At 48.2% G+C, this 23,975-nt stretch overlaps 1 protein-coding gene across 3 annotated transcripts in view; it reads right to left on the bottom strand.

The window, feature by feature from the left end:
* LOC146789869 (uncharacterized) overlaps positions 1–23,975 on the bottom strand; it is a 575,088-nt gene that overhangs the window by 41,002 nt on the left and 510,111 nt on the right. For all 3 annotated transcript variants that reach the window (XM_085632224.1, XM_085632225.1, XM_085632226.1), the window contains one exon: positions 21,173–21,224. In XM_085632224.1, coding sequence (XP_085488350.1) covers positions 21,173–21,224 — 52 coding nt within the window. The remainder of the gene's footprint in view (positions 1–21,172; positions 21,225–23,975) is intronic.

The following is a 23,975-nucleotide window of genomic DNA, read 5'->3' as shown; positions in this document are numbered from 1 at the left end:
TCCTGTTCTTCATCAGTCACCATCAGCATGGTGATGTCAGCCCTATCATTGTAGAGTTTAAGGCGGTTCACATGGATGACCCTTTTGGGTGTCCTGCTAGTGCCCAGGTCAACTAGATAGGTGACCTCACTCTTTCTCTCTAGGATAGGGTAAGGGCCACTCCATTTGTCTTGGAGAGCCCTTGGTGCCACTGGCTCCAAAACCCACACCTGTTGCCCTGGTTGAAATTCAACCAGTGCAGCTTTTTGGTCATACCAGTGCTTCTGGAGCTCCTGGCTGGCCTCAAGGTTCTTGGATGCTTTTTCCATATACTCAGCCATTCTGGACCTTAGGCCAAGCACATACTCCACTATGTCCTGTTTGGGTTCTTGAAGAGGCCTCTCCCAGCCCTCCTTTACAAGACACAGTGGTCCCCTTACAGGATGACCAAACAGAAGTTCAAAGGGTGAGAAACCTACTCCCTTCTGTGGCACTTCCCTGTAGGCGAAAAGCAAGCATGGTAATAGGACATCCCACCTCCTTTTGAGTTTCTCAGGGAGTCCCATGATCATACCTTTCAATGTCTTGTTGAACCTCTCAACAAGGCCATTGGTTTGTGGGTGGTAGGGTGTAGTAAACTTGTACTGCACTCCACACTCTTTCCACATGTGTGTTAGGTAAGCAGACATGAAGTTGGAACCTCTGTCTGAAACCACCTCCTTAGGAAAACCCACCCTGGTGAAGACACCCAGGAGGGCCTTGGCTACTGCAGGAGCTGTAGTAGTCCTAAGTGGAATTGCTTCAGGGTACCTAGTAGCATGATCCACTACTACTAGAATGAATTTGTTCCCTGAGGCTGTGGGAGGTTCGAGTGGACCCACAATGTCCACACCTACCCTTTCAAAGGGGACCCCCACCACTGGTAGTGGAATGAGGGGGGCCTTTGGGTGGCCACCTGTCTTGCCACTGGCCTGACAGGTAACACAGGAGCTGACAAACTCCTTCACCTTTTGGTGCATCTGGGGCCAGTAAAAGTGACTCACTAACCTTTCCCAAGTTTTGGATTGCCCCAGATGTCCAGCTAGGGGGATGTCATGAGCCAAAGTTAGGAGGAACTCCCTGTACTTCTGTGGCACTACCACCCTCCTGGTGGCTCCAGGAGTGGGGTCTCTTGCCTCAGCATACAGTAATCCCTCTTCCCAATAAGCTCTATGGGTACCACTGACATCTCCCCTGGCTTCTGAAGCAGCTTATTGTCTCAGGCTTTCAAGAGTGGGACAGTCTTGCTGACCCTGGCACAGCTCTTCCCTAGAGGGTCCCCCTGGGCCCAAGAGTTCAACCTGGTAAGGGTCAAGCTCCATGGACTCAGTTCCCTCAGAGGTATCTACATCCTCTCCAGGGGGAGAGGGGTTCTGAGTGTTTGGCTGTACAGAAGCTGGTCCCCCAGTCTTCTTGCCCTTCCTCTTGGTTGGTTGGGCCATTATTCCAGGCTCCAAACCTACTTTTTCACCCTTCCTCTTGCTCTGTGCTCTGGTTTGCACACACACCAATTCAGGGATGCCCAGCATGGCTGCATGGGCCTTTAACTCAACCTCAGCCCAGGCTGAGGTTTCCAGATCATTTCCAAGCAGACATGCAGCTGGCAACTTTGGAGAGACCACTACCTGTTTCAGGCCAGTAACCCCCCCCCAGCCTAATGTTACCATGGCCATGGGATGACTAGTGGTGACACTGTCAGCGTTGGTGACTGGGTAAGACTTCCCAATCAAGTATTGCTCAGGGGAAACCAGTGTGTCTTTCACCATAGTGACACTGGCACCTGTATCCCTCAGAGCTTCTACCCTAGTTCCATTCACCCAGGGGTACTGTAAGTATTTCTTCAAGTTGGGGGGCCACACAGCCACAGTGGCAAACTCCACTTCTCCCAAGGAGACTAAACTTGCTTCAGTGTGTTCCCAGATTTGCTCAGGGTACACCTCTGATCCCATTTGTATACTTGCTGCCCCAGGAGTGGCTGTACTGGGTGCCTTAGGGGCTTTGTTTTGGGGGCAAGATACAGTTAGGTGTCCCTGCTTCTTACAGGTATTACAAAAGGCCTTTAAGGGATCAAAGTTCTTCCCCCTATATGGTTGGGGCACATAGGGAGTAGTTTGGGTCCCACCCACCTGAACAGGTTTTTGGGGCCCTTTGGAAGACTCAGACTTTTTATCTTGGGGATTCTCACCACCTTTCCCCTGGGGAGGTTTTGTGACCACCTTCTTTTGGTCACCCCCAGTGGTTGTCTTGGTCACCCTAGTCTTGACCCAGTGGTCCGCCTTCTTTCCCAATTCTTGGGGAGAAATTAGACCTAGGTCTACCAAATGCTGATGCAACTTTTCATTTGTGCAGTTACTCAAAATATGTTCCTTCATGAATAAATTGTACAATCCAGTAAAATCCTGCACACCATGTCCAGCTAACCAACCATCCAGTGTCTTCACTGAGAAATCTACAAAATCAATCCAGGACTGGGTCTGGGTTTTGTGAGCCCCCCTGAATCTAATTCTATACTCCTCAGTGGTGAATCCAAATCCCTCAATCAGAGCTTTCTTCATGAGGTCATAGGATCCTGCTTCTGGCCCAGAGAGAGTCAGAAGCCTGTCCCTGCAGTTACCAGAGAACAGTTCCCACAGGAGTGCCCCCCAGAGAGGTTTTTTTACTTTCCTGATATCACAAGCCCTCTCAAAGGCTGTGAACCATTTGGTGATATCATCACCTTCCTCAAATTTAGGGACAATCCCTTTGGGGATTTTAAGGTCAGAAGTTTCCTCCCTATCCTTGTTTTTATTATTGCTGCCACCATTGATGGGTGCTAAACCCATCTCTCTCCTTTCCTTTTCTAGAGCCAGGAGCCTGGACTCTAGATCTATTCTTTTGGCCAGCCTCACAAGGCTGTCCTCTTCCCTGGGGGGTCCCCCAGTGTTGTCTCTGGGACCAGAGCCACCTGTGTGGTCTCTAGGTGCCCAGATGCTATGTCTTGAGTTGGAGGGTATGGGTGCCATCTCCTCCCTAGGGAATAGTATGGGGAGGTTGCTGTCCTCCTCCCCTGTTTCCCTTTCCTCATCTGACTGGCCATCACCATGTTCAGATGGGTGGTCTTTAGCATACTCAGCCAGGAGCTCCTGGAGCCCTTGTTTGGATGGATGCTGACCCATTTGTAAATTTTTGAGTTTACATAAGGACCTCAATTCCTTGAAAGACAAGTGTAAGTAAGGTGTGAGGTCGAGCTCCTCCACCAGGTCCATGTTATTATTATCACTAATAGCTGGGTTTGTTTGAGACATTCTAACCTGACAGTTCTAACCCTCTACCCTGACTATAGTGACTTTTATTTTTCTAAAATTCTAATGGGACTTAAGCAAGGCCCTAGCAAGACTTTTAGTAATTTTGGAAAAACCAATCAGAATTCTAAAGGCAATTTTTAAGAGTTCTGTCGTGTGATCAGATGGTAACCAAGTAGTCCAACAAATGCAAGTTTGTATCCCACCGCTGATCCACCAATGGGAGAAAGTGGCTCTGTATATACTGTTCCCTAATAGGTACAGGGTGTACAGAGTCCACAGTCCCCCAGAGGCTGATAGAGGTCAAAGTTAGGTATGACCTTACTCTCAAAAGTGGTAGCTTGGTCGAGCAGTAAGGCAGTACCAGAGGACAGTGTAAAGCATTTATTGTACACACTCAGTCAGCAAATGGTTTCACACACTCAATAACTGAACTCTAGGCCAATGATTTGTATATATAAAATATATGCTTGTTTTATTTTTAGAACCACAAGGGGGTAAAAATATACTTTCTCAGAATGAGAGGTTGAATATAAATACTTTTGTTTCAAGCAATAAATTTGTGTAAACAGTCACAGTTGGTTGCAATAAACAATCCTATTTCCTAAACATAACAATGCATTGAGCTCAATGGTAAATTCAGGTTATTTGTAATAAATTACTTTTCAGATTACTTTTGGAATTCCAGGTCTGGATCCTAGAACCAGCCTGGGGTCAGTATTCAGAATCAAGTGAAGAAAGTCGACTTAATAACTGTAATGATTTTTAGATAATTTTTAGCTATTTCAAAAGTTAGCACTTAGAAAATATTTCACAGAAAACATTCAATGGATCTCTATGGCAAGAAATTCAAATTGCAGGTAGAGTACTTTATCGTTACTTTAGTAATCCAGGACTGGGTGCCTAGACCCAGGACTGGGGTCCTTATCAAAAGCAGGTAAGTAATTTCGTTTGCAGAAATGGTACGATTTTAAAAGAATATTTCAAATTTGCAAAAGTAGACACTTAGAAGAAATTTCACAGAAAAGCAGGCAATGGTTTCCTATGGGAGAAAAATGAGTTAGAAGTAAGTATAGTTGTGAACACTTTTCAGAGTCAGGGCTGGGCACCAAGATCCAGCACTGGGAGCTCACCTAGGAGCAGGTGAGTAAATTCGTTTTTGTCACTTGGCTGATTTTTGGTGAATTTTTGCAGTTTTGAAAAGTTCACACTTAGAAGATTTTTGAAGAAAAAGCCAGTCAATGTTACCCTATGAGGAAAATGAAGTTAGCGGTTTACGGGTAAGTACTCGACTGGTAGTGTTGAAATTCCGGGCATGGACTCAGGGGTCCCCCAGTGTCAGGTAGGTACAGTTGGTTCACCCTCAGCGGTTTCAGGACGGCCGGGTGCAGAGAGAGTTGGGCCCAATGTTATCCTATGAGGGATAGGGGGGCCTTGGTTGGTGGCTGCTGTCTGGCAAGCCACGCGGCTGTGGGAGCTGGGCTCCTGGTCACTTACTCAGGGCAAGTGGGGAAGTAGGTTAGAGTAGAGAGGGCACTGCCAGGGCCACTCGGGCGGCTGGGTGCAGGGTGCTTTTGAGCCTTAGGGCGCTCAATGGAAATCAATGGGAATGTTCCGGTTTGGAAAGAGGCTGCAGGCTCGGGGACGAGGATGTTTCAGGTGCCACCACCACTTCGAGAGGTAAGTTGGGTAGTTGTAGGTTAGGTGGGTACCCCAGGATTGGGCACAGGGGGTCGCAGGGCGCCGGGTGCAGGGGTGCCTTTTGACGTCGGGAATCTTACCCTCTGGTTGATCGCGGCTGGGGTGGCACTTGGTTCTGAGGCTGCAGGCTTCTTCCGGGATGTCGAGGGGGGTCCTTGGGTGCCGGACTCTGGGTCACAGTCGCCGTGGGGTCGTCCTCTGGGTCTTTGTCCACTCCGGCACTGGCCAGGCTTGGCTGGTGCAGAGTGTGTTGGGTCCGCGGTCCCGGGCTGGTGCCAGGGATAGCAAGTAGGTTTCTTGAGTAGAGCCTCTACTCGTGGGAGTCCCAGGGGCTTAGAGCTAAAAGGTAGCCAGGTCCTCCGGGGTTGGTGAGGTTGCTGGCCACGTGGGATGCCGCGCTGGTGCAGGTTCGAGAGTCGACAGGCCGGTAGGGCTGGGGCCAAAGCAGTTGGTGTCTTCTTCTCTTTTTAGCAGCTGCAGGGCAGGTCTTTGTTCTTCTTGCTCTTCTTGTCGTTTTTCTATCTGGAATCTGAGGAAGGAAGGTTCAGGGGGCCCCTAAATACTAGATTTAGGGGCGTTACAGGTAGGTGAAGGCCAGGGACCAATGGGTCCTTGTCCTGGGGTGGGTACACCCCCTATCCTGCCTCTCTCCTGTGGGAGGGGGGCAGTAGCCTAATCCTGATAGGGTAGGGCCTCCCATCTTCAAGATGGCGAGAGCCCGGAGATGTGCTTCACCTCGCCTCCCCCACCTGAGGGGTGGGGTGGGCAGGCTGGCACATCCCCTGTCCTTGTATGGGGTTTCCGGCCAAGCTTCCCGCCAGAGTGGGGGGTTGCAGTGGCCTGGGGAAACTCCAACTGGCGGCATGCCTTTGAAGCTTCCCTTTGCTCATCCTGGGGGAGGAGATTTCTCACCTCACCCAGGATGTGCATTGTTGCAGGCCCGGGAGAGCAGGGGCTCTCCCACCCAGGGGTCCAGCAACGTGTCTGCTGTGTGGCAGCCTGGGCAGCCTCAGAGCAGACGTGGATTGCAAGTTAGCTGTAAGGGGGCATCTTCTAAGATGCCCTCTGGGGTGCTTAGTACATTAAATCCTACACTGGCATCAGTGTGGGTTCAATGTGCTGAGAAGTTTGATACCAAACTTCCCAGGCTTCAGTGTTGCCAATATGGTGCTGTGGAGCTCGTGTTTGACAAGCTCTCAGCACCATGTATTCTTAAATGACAGCACTGCACTTACAGTGCCCAGGAATGGACCCGGGTACTGTAGGGGCACAGGGCTCCTGCTCCTGTGCCCACACCATAGGCGTAATGCACCCAGCTAGAGGGGTGGCTGACATATGCCTTGGCAGTGTAGGTGATGGGCATGGTACACAGTGATGTGTGCCATGTCGACTCTTTGTTTTGTCCTGCACCCAGACACTCAGCCTGCAAGGGCAGTGTGTGTGTGTAAGGGTACAGGGCCTCTGAGGGTGGCACAATGAGTGCTGCAGCCCTTAGAGGCCTTCCCTGGTCACAAGGCCCTGGGTACCTAGGGTACCATTTACTAGGGGCTGACATGTGGCTAGGGTTTGCCAATTTGGAGTTTGTGTGGTTTAAGGAAGGAACATAGGCCCTGGGCACCTGATTGGCAGGAACCCAGGGTACACTCAATCGAAGTACATTCAGCAATTTAGCAAAAAGTGGGGGCATACCATGCAAGAAAGATGGCACTTTCTCACAATAGGCTCAAAAGGTTGCTTCATCAACTGAGACAATACTACATTTAATTTAGGTGGAAAAACCCTAAACAGGCCTTTCATGAACTCCTTCACAATTCTTGATGACAGTAACGAGGGGCAGTTAGGTAATCGTCTGTATCTCGATATAGCAGCCAGGTGAACTCTAACTGAAGAATGTGTGAGTCCAGATTTTGCTAAAAAGAGTAAATAAGGCAGGATTTCTTCAGCCGCAGAGTGGAAAGGATCTAAGGCTTTGCCTCTGCACCATATACAAAAACGCTTCCATTTAAGTTTGTATGTTCTATTGGTGCTGTCAACTCTTGACTTGGCTATAATCTCTTTACAGTCCTGGTCAATGTTTATGTTCTTAAATTCAAAGAATTCAGGAGCCAAGCATGTAATTGCAGTGTGGCTGGTTCCGTGTAACACACTTGGCCATTGTTCCTGGACAACAGTGTTGGCGTTGGGAGAAGGCGAATGGGCATCGCTTCACACAATAGGAGGAGTTCTGAGTACCAATGTTGCCTGGGCCACCTGGGGGCTATGAGCAGAATGCAACAACGTTCCCGCTTGATCTTCGTGAGGACCCTGGGAATCAGGGGTAAGGAGGGAAAAGCGTACGCATAGATCCCTGACCAGCGCATCAAAAGCGCATCCCCCCAAGATCCTGGGAGAGGGAATCTGCATGAAAACAACCGGCATTTGGAGTTGCTTTGAGTTGCAAAGAGATCCAGCTCTGGTTTCCCCCATGTCGCAAGTATTCTGTCCAGCTGAGATTGTTCCAGCTCCCACTCGTGACAACCTTTGTTTGCCCTGCTCAGGGTATCCGCCAGGGTATTCTTTAAACCTGGGACATGTTCCGCTGTTAGAGATTTTGTGGGTCGTTAACCAGTCCCAAAGTTGTTGGGAATCTTGTGACAGAGATAGGGACTTGGTTCCTCCTTGCTTGTTTATATAAAACATGCTTGTGGTGTTGTCCATGCGGACTAGAACCGAGGATCCCTGAATCTGTAGGAGGAAAGCTTGAAGTGAGAGAAAGATGGCTTTCAACTCCAGTCTGTTTATATGCATTTCGCGTTGGGCTGAGGACCATTTGCCTTGAACTTGCAGGTCCTGTAAGTGCCCTCCCAAACCTTCCATAGACGCATCTGTTGTGACAATGTAGTCTGGAATAACTGGGAGAAAAGAGAGTCCTTTGGATAGATTTGATCTCTGTGCCCACCAGAGGAAAGCGTCTTTCATTAAAGGAGTGATCTTTATTATGTCGTCGAAAGAGCCCTTGGTCTGTATCCACTGGCATTGCAACTCCTCCTGAAGAGCTCTCATGTGTAGTTGAGTCATTGGCACTAGGTCTATTGCCGATATAAGCATTCCTAGCAGGGACTTGAACACCCTTACAAAAACGCACTTTTTTCTGTACAATTTTAGTGCGAGCGTCTGTAATCGTTGCTGTCTTTCCTGGGAAAGGAAGACCTTGTTCTGGTGTCCAAAATTGCTCCCAGAAAACACATTCTCTGGCTTGGAATGAGTGAGGATTTTTGGTAGTTTAATGATAGGCCCAATCGCTGAAACAGGGAAATGCAATCTTCCGTTGCTGCTTCCACTAGATGAGCTGACTGCGCTTTCAGAAGCCAATCATCTAGGTAAGGAAATACCTGATGACCGCTGTTCCTTAATGCAGCTGCTACTGGGGCCATGAATTTCGTGAAAGTTCGTGAAGCCGATTTGAGACCAAAAGGAAGGACTCGAAATTGATAGTGGGTAGAACCACTGTAAACCTTAGGAACTTTCTGTGTTTCGGGTGAATAGGGATATGAAAATAAGCGTCTTCAAGGTCCAATGACGTCATGAAGTCGCCACTGTTGAGGCGACGCAAGGTGTCTGCCAGTGACCACCCTGACTGATTGAGTGTTCCAGAATTTGTTTAACTTTCTGAGGTCCAGGATAGGCCTCCACTCTCCTGATTTCTTGTGAATAAGGAAAAAACGGGAGTAGAAACCTTTCCTCCTCTGCGAAAAAGAGACTTTCTCTATTGCTCTCTTTTGAAGCATGATCTTCGCTTCCCTCTTGACCATATGTAGACGAGGGGGGTGCGATCCCCTGGGGGGGGTATTGGGTGGTATCTGAATAAACTCCAAGGTGTGGCTGTGAGATACGAGATCTAGGACCCACTTGTCTGAGGTGATTTTGCGCCACTGGTGTAAATCCATGGAGAGTTTTGCACCTTTTAAGGGAAGAGGCGCACTCGCTGGTACCCTATTGAACTCATTGTTTGCGGCCGGAGTCATGACCGTGGGATGTTGACTTCCGTCTTGAGCCCTGTCGAGAGAAACCAGCCATAGTTGGTTGACGGTTATATTGCTGATATCCCTGTCGTGGCTGGTAAGACTGATAGGTCTGGGAACGCTGGTAATTACTTCTGTAGTTTGAGAAACCCCGGCCCGAGCTCTCCGAAAGGGAACCTGGCGGTACTGAAGGGTACCCAGAGCTCTAGCTGTGTCAGTATCTTTTTTGATTGCAGTCAAAGCTTCATCAATGCGAATGCCAAAGAGGCTATCACCGTCGTAAGCCATATAAAAAAATTTGGATTGCACTTCCGGTCGGAAACTTGTCGCTCTCAGCCACCCTTGACGCCGTAAGACGGCAGCACTCACTAACTGATATCGCTATGGACATTGCCACTTTAGGCAATCAGCTCCGACGCTGCTCTTTCTCCTTCAGTGAGGAGCTTAGTAAACTCATCCTTATTTTCTTCCGAGAGGAAGTATTTAATTTCCCCTACATCAGATCATAGCTGATGGTCGTATCTGCTCAGGATTGCCAGAGCGTTTGCCACCCTTACAGAAATCGCTGCCATCGACGAATGTTTATTTCCGATGGTGTCAAGACGTCTACTATACTTATCAGGTGGGGAGGTAACAGGAGCGGAAGGATTTTTAGAGCGCCTCTGAGCCGCCTGAGAGATTACTGAATCCGCTTTGGGGTGACCTGTTAGACACGCGGGAGAGTCCTAAGGGGCTCTATATTTTTTATCCAGTCTCGGCAGCACAGGGATTATAGAGGCTGGTGTATTCATCATTTTCACCCTTTCCTGCCAAATGTGATCAATGATAGGTATTGACCTCACACTTTTTCTGGATTACTCTTTAAAGTCATAAAGAAAGCAGTCTTCCTGATGTACAACAGTTGGTAGGTGGAACCTAACAGCAGCCCTATCCATAATATTATGGAAACCTCTTATGTCTTCAGGAGGGGAATCCGAAGGGCGATGTGGTGGCGTTGAAGGAGTTGGCACTACGTAATCATACCATTCATCTGTGGGTGTCGCAGGGTCAGGAATCTCTCCCTCCTCCTGCTCTTCATCAGAGGTAGCTGGGTCCTCTTGTGGAGGTAGCGGGATAATGGGACTTGGAGGCGGCAACCGTGCTGGAGTTGCTCTATGTGGTGGAGGTACTACAATTTCCTGTTCTTGAGGAGGAAATCTCTTCCTATAGTCCTGCAGCATACTCTGGAGGTCTAATAGTAAAGCTGATGGGAATTGCACAGGTTGTTGCACAGGCTGCTCAATGTATCTGTAATGTCTGTAATGAGCAGGAGGGGCTTCATACTGTTGGTAGTAGTGCTCCTCCTCAGCATAGTCATCATCCTCTTGACATTTCACATTCAACTGTGAGGGGCTATAAGCTGCTCCAAATTGACCCTCCTCGTCGTCCGTATTTTCAACATCCAGAAGATTGCTGGGAGGTAGAGGTTACATTTTTGGGGTTTTAAACTCCATACGCGCCCTTTGCAAAAGTGGCGTTGAAAAACTGCCATACATAACAGCTGGTGAAATCTTTGTCGTTGACGGTGGTATTATTGCCGTCGATGATGTAATCGTCAATGGTGGTGTCGTCGTCGACGGTGGTGTCGTCGTCCACGGTGGTGTCGTCGTCCATGCCGTCGACGCTGGAGTCGTCGTCGACGTCTGTGCCGTCAATGATGGAGTCGACGTCGACGGAAGTCGTCGTCATCGTCGACGGTGATGTCGTCGGCGATGGTTTTCTCGACGACGAATACTTGCTCGTCGACGGTGCGGTCGAGGCTTTTGATTTGGATGCCCTCGACGACTGAGGTGTCGTCGACGATAAAGGCAATGTTGATGCAATAGACCCTTTAAGATTTGCCGTTGAAGAAGTCATCCTCGTCGACGGTCTGGAAGATGACACAGTTGAAGTTGTGGAAGTAGCAGGTAAGACCACTGAACTTGAGGAGGTTTTCTTAGCAGATTTGGTTTTAGAAGCACCTGCAGATTGAGGGGATGAAATCCCTGAGGAGACTGTGTTTTTTCTCCTGAGTAAGGGATTCTTTTGCCATGTGAGAGACTTTAGGCTGTATCATTTTCTCCTCAGGCTGTCCCTCAGGCGACCTCTGCCTCTTATGAGACTTAGAGGAAGTATCACTCTCTGCATCTGAAGCGGCGTCATTCTTCTTCTTTACCCACAATAAAAGCCGTCCTTCTCGATCCCTCAAGGTTTTAATAGGGAAAGTGCGGCAGATCTTACAATGCCTTGCCTCATGCTTTGGATGAAGGCAATAAATACAGTCTTTGTGGGCATCATCAATATGAACATTCTTCTTCCCACAGGACTGGCAAGGTCTGAATAATCACTTAGAATCCGACATTATCCTGATAAAGTATAAGATATACACTTATCTGAATCACTGAAGAACTGAGCCAGGGAGACTCCCTTACACAACAAAGTGCGGTGAAAATCTGAGGAACTCAGCCTCTCTTGGGAAGGTTCTAGAGGGTGCTGATTGCTGATATGTTTGGGTTTGGTCCTTTTTACAAAAAGAGACTAATAGGCTATATAACACGTTTGTATCTATGGGCCTATGGGTTTTATATTATTTACTGCCATGTTATTTGTACCGTGGGACTCCCACTACGACGACGGGGAATGATTCAGGCATGTGAATCTATGAAAGATACCCCAATACTGGATAAGTTACTTTTTACGTTACTTTTCACGTTACTCTTCTAACTCAGTGCTGGATACCTAGATTCAGGACTGGGACATTTCCTGGTAAGTAAATAGGTGTTGGTTATTTGTGCGATTTTTAAAGAATATTTTCAGATTTCAAAACTCCATACTTAACCTGTTTTTCCTCCATAGGATAACATTGACAATTTTCTTCCAAAACGTTTCTATCGGTTCTCAGGTAAGTAACGGACTGTGGGAGTTAAGGTTCTGGGGTTAGTCGGATGGGTCCCCCAGGGTCAGTAATGCACTGTTGTTGCACCCTCAGCGGCACTAGGGCGGCCGGGTGCGGAGTGTTGAGGCCCAATGTTATCCAATGGGGGATAGGGGGCCTCCGGTTGGTGGCTGCTGGAAAGCAGGCCACTGGGTTGTGGGAGCAAAGCTCCTATGGTTAAGGTCAGGGCAAATGGGGAAATAAAGTAGCACAAAAGGTGCACCCTCAGCGGCACTGGGGCGTCCGGGTGCAGAGTGCTGTTTCGACGTCGGGCGCCCTGTTTTCTATAGAAAACCTCTGGTTGGCAAAAGCACTGCAGGCAGGGAGACTAAGGACTACTGGGTGCGACCACCACTTGGAGAGGTACGTTGGGAAGTTAAGGGTTGGCTAGGCACCGTCGGTTTGGGCACACAAGGCCATGGGGTATCGGGTGCAGGGGTGCCTTTTGGGGTGGGATCTTCTTACCAGCTCCTGGTCGTGGTTGGGGGATCTTCAGCCGACGCCTGCAGCCTAAATCCAGGAGGCTTGAGGCAGGTCAGGGGTCGCCAGATCTCGGGTCAGGATCGCAGGTGTGACCTCCTCATGGTGTTTTTCCACTCAAGCTCGGGCCGGGTTCGGTGGGTGCAGAGTGGGCTAGATTTGCGGTGTCCGGCAGGAGCCAGAAGCTGCAGTTTTAACAAGTCTGGTGTTCACTGGAGATTCAGTCTTTGAAGTGAAGGCAGGCAGGGCCTCCGAGGTTTTTGACGTTGCTGGCTGCAGGACACACTGGGATTTCGCAGGAGCAGGTTCGAGGGGAGACAGGCCTGTAGGGCTGGGGCCAAGTCAGTGGGTGTCGTCCTCTTGTTAACTCTGAACGGCTCTTCGGTCCTCCTTCTTATCTTCTTTTCTTGTCATTTCTGGATCTGAGGAAGAACAAATGTTACTTACCTGTAAACTGTGGTTCTCCAGTATTGGTGTCTTTCATAGATTCACATGCTTGAATATCCCCCGTCGTCGAAGTGGGAGTCCCACGGTATATATAAAAAGCAATAAGTATCATGTATATATACATATACACATACATAACCACATAAGAGTATATACATACCCAAATAAACTTATATATATATAGTTCAAATAACATATCAAGTTAAAAATACCATAGGATAGCATTGAGACATAGGAAAGCATTGAGAAAAAGAATCACTTTGCTAACATATCACTGTCACTTTATAGTCCAAACTCCAGCCAATCAGGCGCTATCACCCTCTAGAACCTTCTCCTCAGAGGCTCAGGCCCTCAGATTTTCCCGCACGAGAGTGACCATAGAGCCGAAAGAGGAGAAGAGAGCCTCTGAGGGGAGGAGGGTGGGTCGCATGTGAATCTATGAAAGACACCAATACTGGAGAACCACAGTTTACAGGTAAGTAACATTTGTTCTTCTCCAGTATTTGGGGTGTCTTTCATAGATTCACATGCTTGAATAGAATAGTAAGCAGTAAACAGTATTCGGCTGACCAAGCCGTATTGATATTGCATGTAATACAAACAATGTATTTAAAGCGCAATAATAATAATAATACCCCAGGAGGAGGGAAGTAGCAGAGGCTCACCTTATTTAAACAGACTTCGTAGAACTGCCTGTCCCACAGCCGTGTCTGCTTCGTTAATGGATTCCAGACAGTAGAGCTTCGTAAACGTGTGCCTGCTGGACCACGTAGCTGCCCGGCATATTTGATGGATGGGCACACCAGCGAACAGGGCAGTGGAAGATGACATAGCCCTCGTTGAATGGGCTCTCACTCCCGAAGACAGAGGCTTACCAGCCTTTTGATGGCAAAAAGAGATTGCTGATGAAACCCAACGGGGAATAGTAGGTTTGGTGACAGATTGTCCTTTGCAAGCACGCCCGTAGGCCACAAACAACTGGTCAGATTTGCGAAAGGATTGAGTTCTGCTAATGTAGAATTTTAGACATCTCTTCAAGTCCAGAGAGTGTAAGCTTTGCTCCGCCGGGGTTTGTGGATGCGGGAAAAAAGTCTTTAAGAGCACCGGTTCGTTAAGATGGAAATCGGATGGCACTTTAGGTATAAAAACCGGATTAGTGCGGAGGATGACACAATCCGACCTGAATTGAAGGAACGGAGGCTTTATAGTAAATGCGTGAATGTCACTGACTCTGCGGGAAGAAGTCAGAGCAAGGAGGAGGGCCACCTTCCAAGTTAAAAATTTGACATCCGCAGAGTGGATGGGTTCGAAGGGCGCCTTCATGAGTTGAGCCAGCACGATGTTCAGGCGCCACGTGGGTGGAGGACGCCGAATGGGCGGGAACATGCGGAAGAGACCCTTGAAAAATTGTTGCATGACTCTGGATGAATAGAGAGAGGACGAGCCGTCTTGTCGGAAGCGAGATATTGCTGCTAGAAAGACCTTTAAGGTAGAGTGCGATAATCCAGACTGCGCTAGTTGTAGGAAGAACGGCAGAATGTGTTCTGGGGGAGCGTGCACAGGATGAATGTGGGCGGAAGCACACCAATGACAAAATCGCTTCCATTTGAGCTTATACGTTTTCACTGTGGATGGAGCTCTTGCCTTAGCTAACACCTCCCTGCAGGCTGGAGGAATGTTCAAATGTGCAAATTCAAGGTGCTCAGGTTCCAAGCCGACAAGCTGAGAGATCTGGGATTCGGATGGCATATCCGACCATCGTTCATTGTCAGCAGATCCGGCTTCAGGTGGAGAAGGATGGGCTCGCGTTGGGATAGGAGAAGCAACTCCGAAAACCATGCTTGCCGAGGCCACCGTGGAGCTATTAGAAGTACATGGCACGGTTGTTGTCTCATCTTCCGCAGCACTCGCGGAATCAACGGAATCGGCGGAAAAGCGTACGCAAATATCCCGTACCAATTGATCGAAAGGGCATTTCCGCACGACCCTTGGTGGGGAAACCAGCTTGCGTAGGACTGGCATTTTGCATTCTGCGGGGTTGCGAAGAGGTCGATTGTCGGGTGACCCCAAAGGTTGAAGACAAATTCCAGCGTCGGTTGATGTAACTCCCACTCGTGGGTTGATGATGCTGACCGACTGAGTGCATCCGCCAGAGTATTGGAAATGCCGGGCAGATGAATTGCTTGTAACGTCATCTGATGGAGTATGGCCCAACTCCAAATCCTCTGCGCCAGACGGGAGAGCAGTGGAGATCTTGTCCCGCCCTGTTTGTTCAGGTAGTGCATGCACGTGGTGTTGTCCGTCTGAATGAGGACTGACTTCCCTTGGAACTGCAGGCGGAAGGATTTCAACGCCAAGACAATGGCCATCAGTTCCAGTCTGTTGATGTGCCAGCAACGCTGAGCTGCTGACCATAGGCCCTTGACGGATAGATCTTGAAAATGTGCGCCCCAACCCTCCATGGATGCGTCCGTGGTAAGGACGAGTTCTGGGGTTGACGACAGAAAGGATGTTCCTGCTGCGATGTTGGCAGGACAAGTCCACCAATGCAGCGCTTGAGCCATGCGGGGTGACACCACGACCTGATCGTTGAAGGAACCGGAAACCTGGCGCCACTGCTTGTCTAACTCCTCTTGGATGATGCGACTTTTTAGTCTGCAGAGAGGGATCAAAGCGATGCATGAGGACGCCATTCCCAGAAAGGATTTTAATATGCGGACTGAAACTGACTGCTTTGCTGCGATGGAGCTCGCAAGCTGTTGAATCCGTTCCTGACGCTCTGCTGAAGCGAAGGCCATGGTTGTGCTCGTATTGATACAAGCGCCGAGAAAAGTCTTGCACGTAGTCGGCGTGAGTTGAGATTTTTGTACATTGATCGACAACCCCAGGGACTGAAACAGATCGAGACAGCGCTGGGTATCGAGGGCCGCCTGGTGGGAGGATTGAGCTTTGATGAGGCAATCGTCCAGGTAGGGGTATATCTGAATACCCTCTTGTCGTAAGTGAACCACCACCGGGGCTAGGAATTTTGTAAAGACCCGCGGGGCTGAGCAGAGTCCGAAGGGTAGGACTTTGAATTGGTAGTCCCTGTGGCCCACTCGAAACCCTAGGTATTTCCTGTGACGTGGCAGAATGGGCACATGGAAATATGCGTCCTGCAGATCGATCGTTGTCATGTAATCCTCTTGAGAAAAGAATTGGAGGATGTCCTTCAATGTGAGCATCCGAAAGGACTGAGTCTTGAGAAATTTGTTGAGCAATCTGAGATCGAGGATGGGACGCCATTCCCCTGATTTCTTTAGTATGAGGAAAAAACGGGAATAGAATCCCAACCCTCTTTGAAATTTCGGAACCACTTCGATGGCACCCTTGTTTAACATTATTTGGATTTGTTTGAAAAGTTCTCTGAGATGGGCGGGTGGTGGCCCGGATGGAGGTGTGCGTGGAGGAACCTTCACAAACTCTAGGGCGTGGCCCCTTGAAATAATATCCAGGACCCAGCGGTCCGAAGTGATTAAGGACCAGGTTGAAAAGAACTGGGAGATTTTTCCTCCAACAAGAACTAGAGGACAACTGGGAAAAGGAAGTTCTTTCCGTACAGAGTCACTGCTTCTTGGTTGAATTTCCTCTGTAATTCGACTTTCCTCTGTATGACTTGCTAGTTTGCTGTCTGTAGGACTGCTGCGGTTGTGAATAGTACCGCTGTTGCCCCTGATTGTACGAGCGGTATTGGGACGAGGAGCCACGAAAAGATGATGATGTGGAGGTGCCGCGGCCGCGCGCACCTCGAAAGGGCTGCTTCTTAAACTGTAGAGTGCCGAGGGAACGAGCCGTATCCGTATCCTTTTTAATGGTTTGCAAGGCATCTTCTACATGCTGGCCGAATAATGACTCCCCGTCATATGGCATGTCCAAAATCTTAGCCTGGACCTCTTGCCGAAAAGAGGTTGATCGAAGCCAGCCCTGTCTTCTTAGGACGGCTGCTCCCGCCAATTGGCGAAAACCGGTGGATGCGATGTCAACAGAGCAGTCAATGATCTCGGATGACGCCCTCTCTCCCTCTTGCAGGATCTTCTGAGCTTCCGCTCTTGAATCCTCCGGAATAAGCTTGACCAATGCAGCCATGTCCGACCACATCTGTCTATCATAACGGCCGAGGATAGCCAAGGAATTCGCAGCCCGGACCGTTGTTGACGCCATGGTTGAAAACTTCTTGCCTATGGCATCCAGGCGACGGCCGTCGCGGTCCGGAGGCGCCGACATTGGAGATGATGGATTCTTGGAGCGGCGCTGTGCCGCTTGTGTGATCACTGAGTCCGGCTTAGGTTGAGACACCAAGCAGGCTGGGGAAGAATCCGGAGCTTTATATTTTTTCTCCAGGCGTGGGAGCACCGCCGGAATAGAATTAGGTGTCTTCATTAATTTTAAGCCTTCATTCCATATGAAGTCTATGATTGGCACAGCTCGTACTTGTTTCTGAGGCTGGGACTTGAAGTCATATAAGAAACAGTCCTCTTCCCTAACCACCATGGGAAGGTGAAAGCGTTGTGCTGCTCTCTCCATCAGCTGATGGAACCCTGTTATGTCGACAGGTGGCGAGTTGACTGGTGACCTTGGCGGTGATGCGGGCGAATTGATTTGGTAATCATCCCAGTCCGCCATAGTGTCGTCCTCTGGGAGCTCGCCCTCTTCCGTATCCGGATTGTCCATATTATCATCCTCTGCATTGGAAGGCAGTGCAGGTGTGGAGGGCGTGGGTATCGTTGGCAATATAGGATGAGGTGGAACCTCAGATGGCGCTTCACGTGGAGTATTTTGAGGGGATGCTGGAAAACGACGATTATAGTCTTCCAACATATATTGGAGGTTGGAAACAAGCTGCACAGGAAGCTGCATCATAGGAACCGGAGTAGAGGGATTTTGCTCTTCTTCCTGTTCATAGAATTCATCCTCCTCAGACTCTTGGCATTTTATATGGAGCTCCGAAGAACTATGAGCATCCCGAAAAAGAGACTGATCGCCCTCATCCGAATCGTCCTCATCCCCTGAGGGAAATAGTTGACGAGGTGGCCGTGGTCCAGGTGGTAACATAACTGGGTCTAGCATGGCCTTACGACAAAGCATTAAGGAGCTGTCCACAGACCCCGGTGCTGGCGTTGACATTGGCACCAATGGCATTGTCGCAAAATTTGACCCTACCGTCGGCGAGGCGACCGTCGACGAAGCAATCGTCGACGGAGCTGCCGTCGACGAGGTTGCTGCCGTCGACGGGACTGCCGTCGACGGGGTGGCTGCCGTCGACGGGGTGGCTGCCGTCGACGGGATGGCTGTCGTCGACGGTGTGGCTGTCGTCGACGAGGCTGTCGTCGACGAGGCTGTCGTCGACGAGGCTGTCGTCGACGAGGAAGATTTCCTCTTCTTCTTTTTACCCATCGTCGACGGAGTTGTAGACGTCGACGGAAGCGCCAGCTTCCCAGTCGTCGACGAAGAAGTGAGTGGTATCGTCGACGAGACAGTTCTAAGAGACACACATACTATCGTCGACGGAGAAGACGTCGACGAAGTCAGTGTCGTCGACGATGGATATCTACTCGATACCGTCGTCACCGTCGTCGACGAGGCTGATGAAGTAGCCGATCTCGTCGACGGAGGGGCCGTCGACGGGCCCGTCGACGGTTTTGAAAGTTTCTGACTGGAAACATGTGCTGACGGAGTCACAGACGCCTGAGAGCTACGTCTCGGGGGCGCAGACGTGGTGACAGAGACTTTGCCTGTAGACACTTCCTCAAGGTGAAGTCTCTTCTTTTTCAGAAAAGGAGATGGCAAGTCCTGGACACTTCCACGCTTTGAGGAGACTCCTGTTTTGACAGAGGCTACACTTTCCACCTCAGAAAGTGGGTTGTCTGTGTCCTTTAGTTTTTGAAGCCATATTAAAAGGCGACCTTCTCTATCTTTCAAAGTTTTGTGAGAGAAAGTTCTGCAGATCTTACAATTAGCCACCTTATGATCAGGATACAGACAATAAATACATTTCTCATGGGGATCCTCAGAGAAAAGTCTTGACTTTCCGCAAGATGAACAAGGACGGAAAAGAGATTTCTTACTTGCAGACATGATGAGAGATAAAAAACCTCAAACCAGATGAAGAACTGAGCAGAGCTCAGGGAGACTCCCTTCACACGACGTGCGGTAGAAAATCTGAGGGCCTGAGCCTCTGAGGAGAAGGTTCTAGAGGGTGATAGCGCCTGATTGGCTGGAGTTTGGACTATAAAGTGACAGTGATATGTTAGCAAAGTGATTCTTTTTCTCAATGCTTTCCTATGTCTCAATGCTATCCTATGGTATTTTTAACTTGATATGTTATTTGAACTATATATATATAAGTTTATTTGGGTATGTATATACTCTTATGTGGTTATGTATGTGTATATGTATATATACATGATACTTATTGCTTTTTATATATACCGTGGGACTCCCACTTCGACGACGGGGGATATTCAAGCATGTGAATCTATGAAAGACACCCCAAATACTGGAGAAGCAAGGTTCAGGGTGCCCCCTAAATACTAAATTTAGGGGTGCTACAGGTAGGTAAAGGGCAGGGACCAATGGGTCCCTTCCCTGGGGTGGGTACACCCCATATTCTGCCACTCTCCAGTGGGAGGGGAGCAGGAGCCTATTCCTGGCTGACTGGTTCCCCCAATCCTCAATATGGCGGGACCTTGACGTTGTGCTTCACCTCGCATCCCCCTCCTGAGGTGTGGAGTTGGCAGAGGTGGGCACACCTCTTCCTCACTTGTTTTTCCCACCGGTTCTCCCACCCAAAGTGGGGGGTTGAACCAGTGGGGACCAGTTGCTGAAAGCAGCAAATGGGCTGGAGAGGCTCACAAAGGCGGCATACCTTGAAGCTTCTCATTCGTGAACCCTGCCCATCCTGGGGGAAGAGGCTTGGCACCTCGTCCCAGGATGTGCATTGTTTCAGGCCCCTGAAAGCAGCAGCTCTGAACCCAGGGGTCCAGCAACATGTCTGGTGGTGGCAGCCTAGGCAGCCACTCAGTCAGGTCACTAGAAGTTGGTTGACTTTCAGCGGGCATCCCTAAGATGCCCTCTGTTGTGAATTTTACATTAAACCCCACACTGGCATCAGTGTGGGTTTAATGTGCTGAGACGTTGATACCAAACTTCCCAATCTTCAGTGCAGCCATTAGGGTGTTGTGGAGTTCGTAATGACAAATTCCCAGCACCATATACTCTTAATCGCCGCACTGCACTTACAGTGCCCAGGAATGGACTTGGGCACTGTAGGGGTACAGGGCTTGTGCACCCGTACCCTCACCACTGGCAAAGGGCACCAGCTAGAGGGGTGACTGATGTATGCCAGGGCAGTGGTTTGTGGGCATGGCACACAAGGATGTGTGCCATGTCGACTCTTCACTTTGCAGGCTGCGTGTCTTGGTGCAGAACAAAGGCAGTGTGAGTGTCAGGGTACAGGACCTCTAAGGGTGGCACAACAAGTGCTGCAGCCCTTAGAGGCCTTCTCTGGTCTCAGTGCCCTGGGTACCTGTGGTACCATTTACCAGGGGCTGACATGTGGCCAGCGATGCCAATTGGGTTTAGGCTTCAATGCAGTTTTAGGGAAGGATCACAGGCCCTGGGTAACTGATTAGCAGGAGCCCAGGGCACACTCAGTCAAAGAACATCAGCAATTTAGCAAAAAGTGGGGGCATACCATGCAAGAAAGAGGGCACTTTCTCACACTTGCCGCTTGTACGGTTTAAGCCAGATGGAAGAAGCATTTGCTTCTATCTATAAAAAAAAGTTATCCTACAAGGAAAGAGTAAGCACAGCAGCTCCAATATATGGTGACATCTAGTGGTATGGACTTGTATAGCTGCCTCATTATTAATAAACAGGCAGGGCTCACTTTAAAATATATAAATTAATTTTGCAGTAGGAGCAGAGGGCCCAGAAATAGCACAGGCCTGGGGCATAATGCCTACTTAGCATTCCCCTCCTCCTCCAGCAATACCTTTCACCCCAGATGTTCATGAAGTTGTGGAAATAAGAACTAGACAATAAGTAATATAACATTGTTTCCATCCAGACCAGCATCAAAGATACTTGTTGGAGAGCACCGCTCACCACCGCAACAGAGATTCATTTTTAGGAAGGATCACCCTTGACAAGAGAGCCAAGTGAATGATTAACCTTCCGCAGTAGAAGAGATACCCCTTAGAGGACCCGACACTCCAGTCACAAATTTCAGTGCTTTTGATTATTAATCATACCTGATGAGCAGATCTCTCAAGTTTGCAAATTCACAATGTTCCACATTTTCAACTAGAAGAGAAGCAAAAACAACAAGCATGTCAATTGCATAAGAGACAACGAGTAAATACATTTGACATTGAGGAGAATTTACAAGTAGGGCACTTGTGCATTTGCATGAACCATATGTATGTGACTCAGCATAAGCAGACTTACACATAAAGCCAACGTGCATGACTTCTGTGCATCAAGGTTGTGCAGGTGTTGCATAACCAGTAGACAGTCGGAGATCCTAAATGGTGAAGTAGTGCATATCTAACTGATAGCACACATAGGACTTTGAAAAACCTGATACTTTAGGAGACCAGACATAACGCACATGCTGGCCCTTTTATTTTAACTGCTAATAACTTGCACTTTAATATAATGGAGACAGGCAGTGTCCACCACAGTATAGGGCACCAAAGCGTACAACATTATCCTAATCACATGCATTTCTCTTGGCATCAGGCCACAGCCACACACATAGGCCAGTTACCAGTGTGCATCAATAAACTAGTGGCAAACTCAATCCATAAGCTAGGATTTCAGCCCACATTAATATGCCAATGCCACAAACCAATTGCCAACCAACAACTGTGAACCAGTTGCCAGTACACAACCTTCAACTAGACGCAGCCCACACCAATTATACTGTCACCCACAAATATAAGTCAGTCAGAAACCCACACAAACATTTGCCAACCATCAAGAAACAATGAGTCAGTCAGTAATTCTTTATTCGGCCATAGATAGCCAATCTAAGACAAGAACCAACAAACTTTTCACATGTGACCTAAACATAAGAGTAATGCAGTGAACAAAGCACTTCCAACCAATATTTTTATTAAAAATAGATCACATAAATAGATAAAAAACCTGATCAGAGTTAATAAAAATATTAAGACCATCAATAATACATCATGAATCATTAGGTGTAAATTAGCTTGTTAACATCAAGGGATCCTAACTTTATTAACATTTGCTTGTTGGTAGTTAATTATATCCAGTATCTGGAATAGGGGGACCGACTGAACGTATTTCAGAATATATAGACATATTCTTGCAACCGATTGTACGTAATCTTCCTGCGTTCATTGAGGATACGAAAGATCTTCTCAATAAACTGGAAACTTTGGTCTGGACTAAAGACTTCACGTTTGTAACCCTAGACGTGAGTGCCCTATATGCTAGTATCCCTTTGGACAAAGGGATGGAAGTTCTTACATACTTCCTGTCAAAACGAGATGCAACTCTGTATGATCATACACGAATGATACTGGAATTGACACGTCTGGCACTTGACAACAACTAGTTTATGCATAATGAGACCTGGTTTTGACAGCATTCAGGGTTGGCTATGGGGGCAACATTTTCCCCATCATTTGCTAATATATATATCCAGCATATATGGAGACGTTGTCCCCAAGACTTGACCAACCCCATCAGTTTTTGGGTTCCATTTATCGATTACATTCTTATGATTTGGGGGGGGGGGTGACAAAAGACACTTGATGCATTTCTAGAACACATCAATGTTAATCAGCACAATCTGAGCTTTACTCATAACATTAGTAGTAGCCATATCGAATTTTTAGATATTACACTCTTCACTGACAATGGTAAGCTTGAGCGCAAACTTTTTGGCAAGGACACAGCGTGTAATTCGGTTTTGCACGCTAGTAGTGCAAACCCTCAAATTCATGCTATACCATTTGGCGAAATGACTCGGCTCAGACGTAAGGATGAGTTATTCCAGCAAGAAATTGAAACTCTCAAATGACGCTTCTTGATTAGGGGCTCTGATTGCACATTATTGGAAAAAGACCACACTAGGATTAATAGAACAAAAAGAACAGGACTCCTTAAACCAAAGTGCAAAAAGAAGCGTGTTGTACCCTGTGGCACAAGTAGAGACTGGTAGCCAAGTAAGGTTCACAAGTACCTTTATTCTGTAGCTGGTCGAAGTACATCAAGATGGAATACAAGTACATCAGGTAGGTAATCCAGGTAAACAGGTGATGTAGATGTAGGTAGCCAGAAGACAAGTTTTAGTTCCATGTCACAGCAAACCCCACCAGGTGCAGCCTGGCTAATTTGCAGAGCCACTTATAGAAACTGCTAGGAAACAGTGTGCCCAAAAATAATTTTCTTTTAGTAAAACATTTGATATATTATTTTTTAAACTTAAAGGGACAAGAATGCCAGAAAGGATCTGGGAAAGGGAAAGACAAACCAGTTTGCAGAACAGGGAAGAAGGAGGGTCGGTAAGGAATCTGCGGCTAGAGCCTGTCTCTACCAGATAAAGCGTTACAGAAGGTAAGTAACTTATTCATCCGATACAGACATCTAGCCTTACGTTTGAATTAGATGCCCAAGCAATACCATCTTCAGCAGCGGGTCTATGGAGAGAGAGAGAGTGTGAGAGAGAGAGAGAGAGAGAGACAGAGAGACCCCATCGGAAGGGTAGGTGAGGGAGAAGACGCCCTACCAAAAAAATTGTAGAAAACATGGGAAAAGACACCCACGACAGAATAATAAAGATGGGTTAGAAGACTTCAAATAATTACAACACCATAGAGCATCCCCAATGGTAACCGGACCAGTAGCAAACGGGGCTGAATGCCGAGGATATTGGCTAATATCACTGAGTCTAAGCTCTTTGCTATGCTTTCTTATGGCTAGGCTGGTACGTTTTGCATCACTTGTGTCTATGGCAAACAACAAGACCATGAGTGGCTGTAGGAAATACTCCGAGAAGCAGCAGGGCTCTGAGGGAAGATG

Source organism: Triturus cristatus, chromosome 10 (genome assembly GCF_964204655.1).
Source record: "Triturus cristatus chromosome 10, aTriCri1.1, whole genome shotgun sequence".
NCBI lineage: Eukaryota > Metazoa > Chordata > Amphibia > Caudata > Salamandridae > Triturus > Triturus cristatus.
Note: the sequence above shows the minus strand (reverse complement) of the source record. Positions and strands in the feature narration are given on the sequence as shown.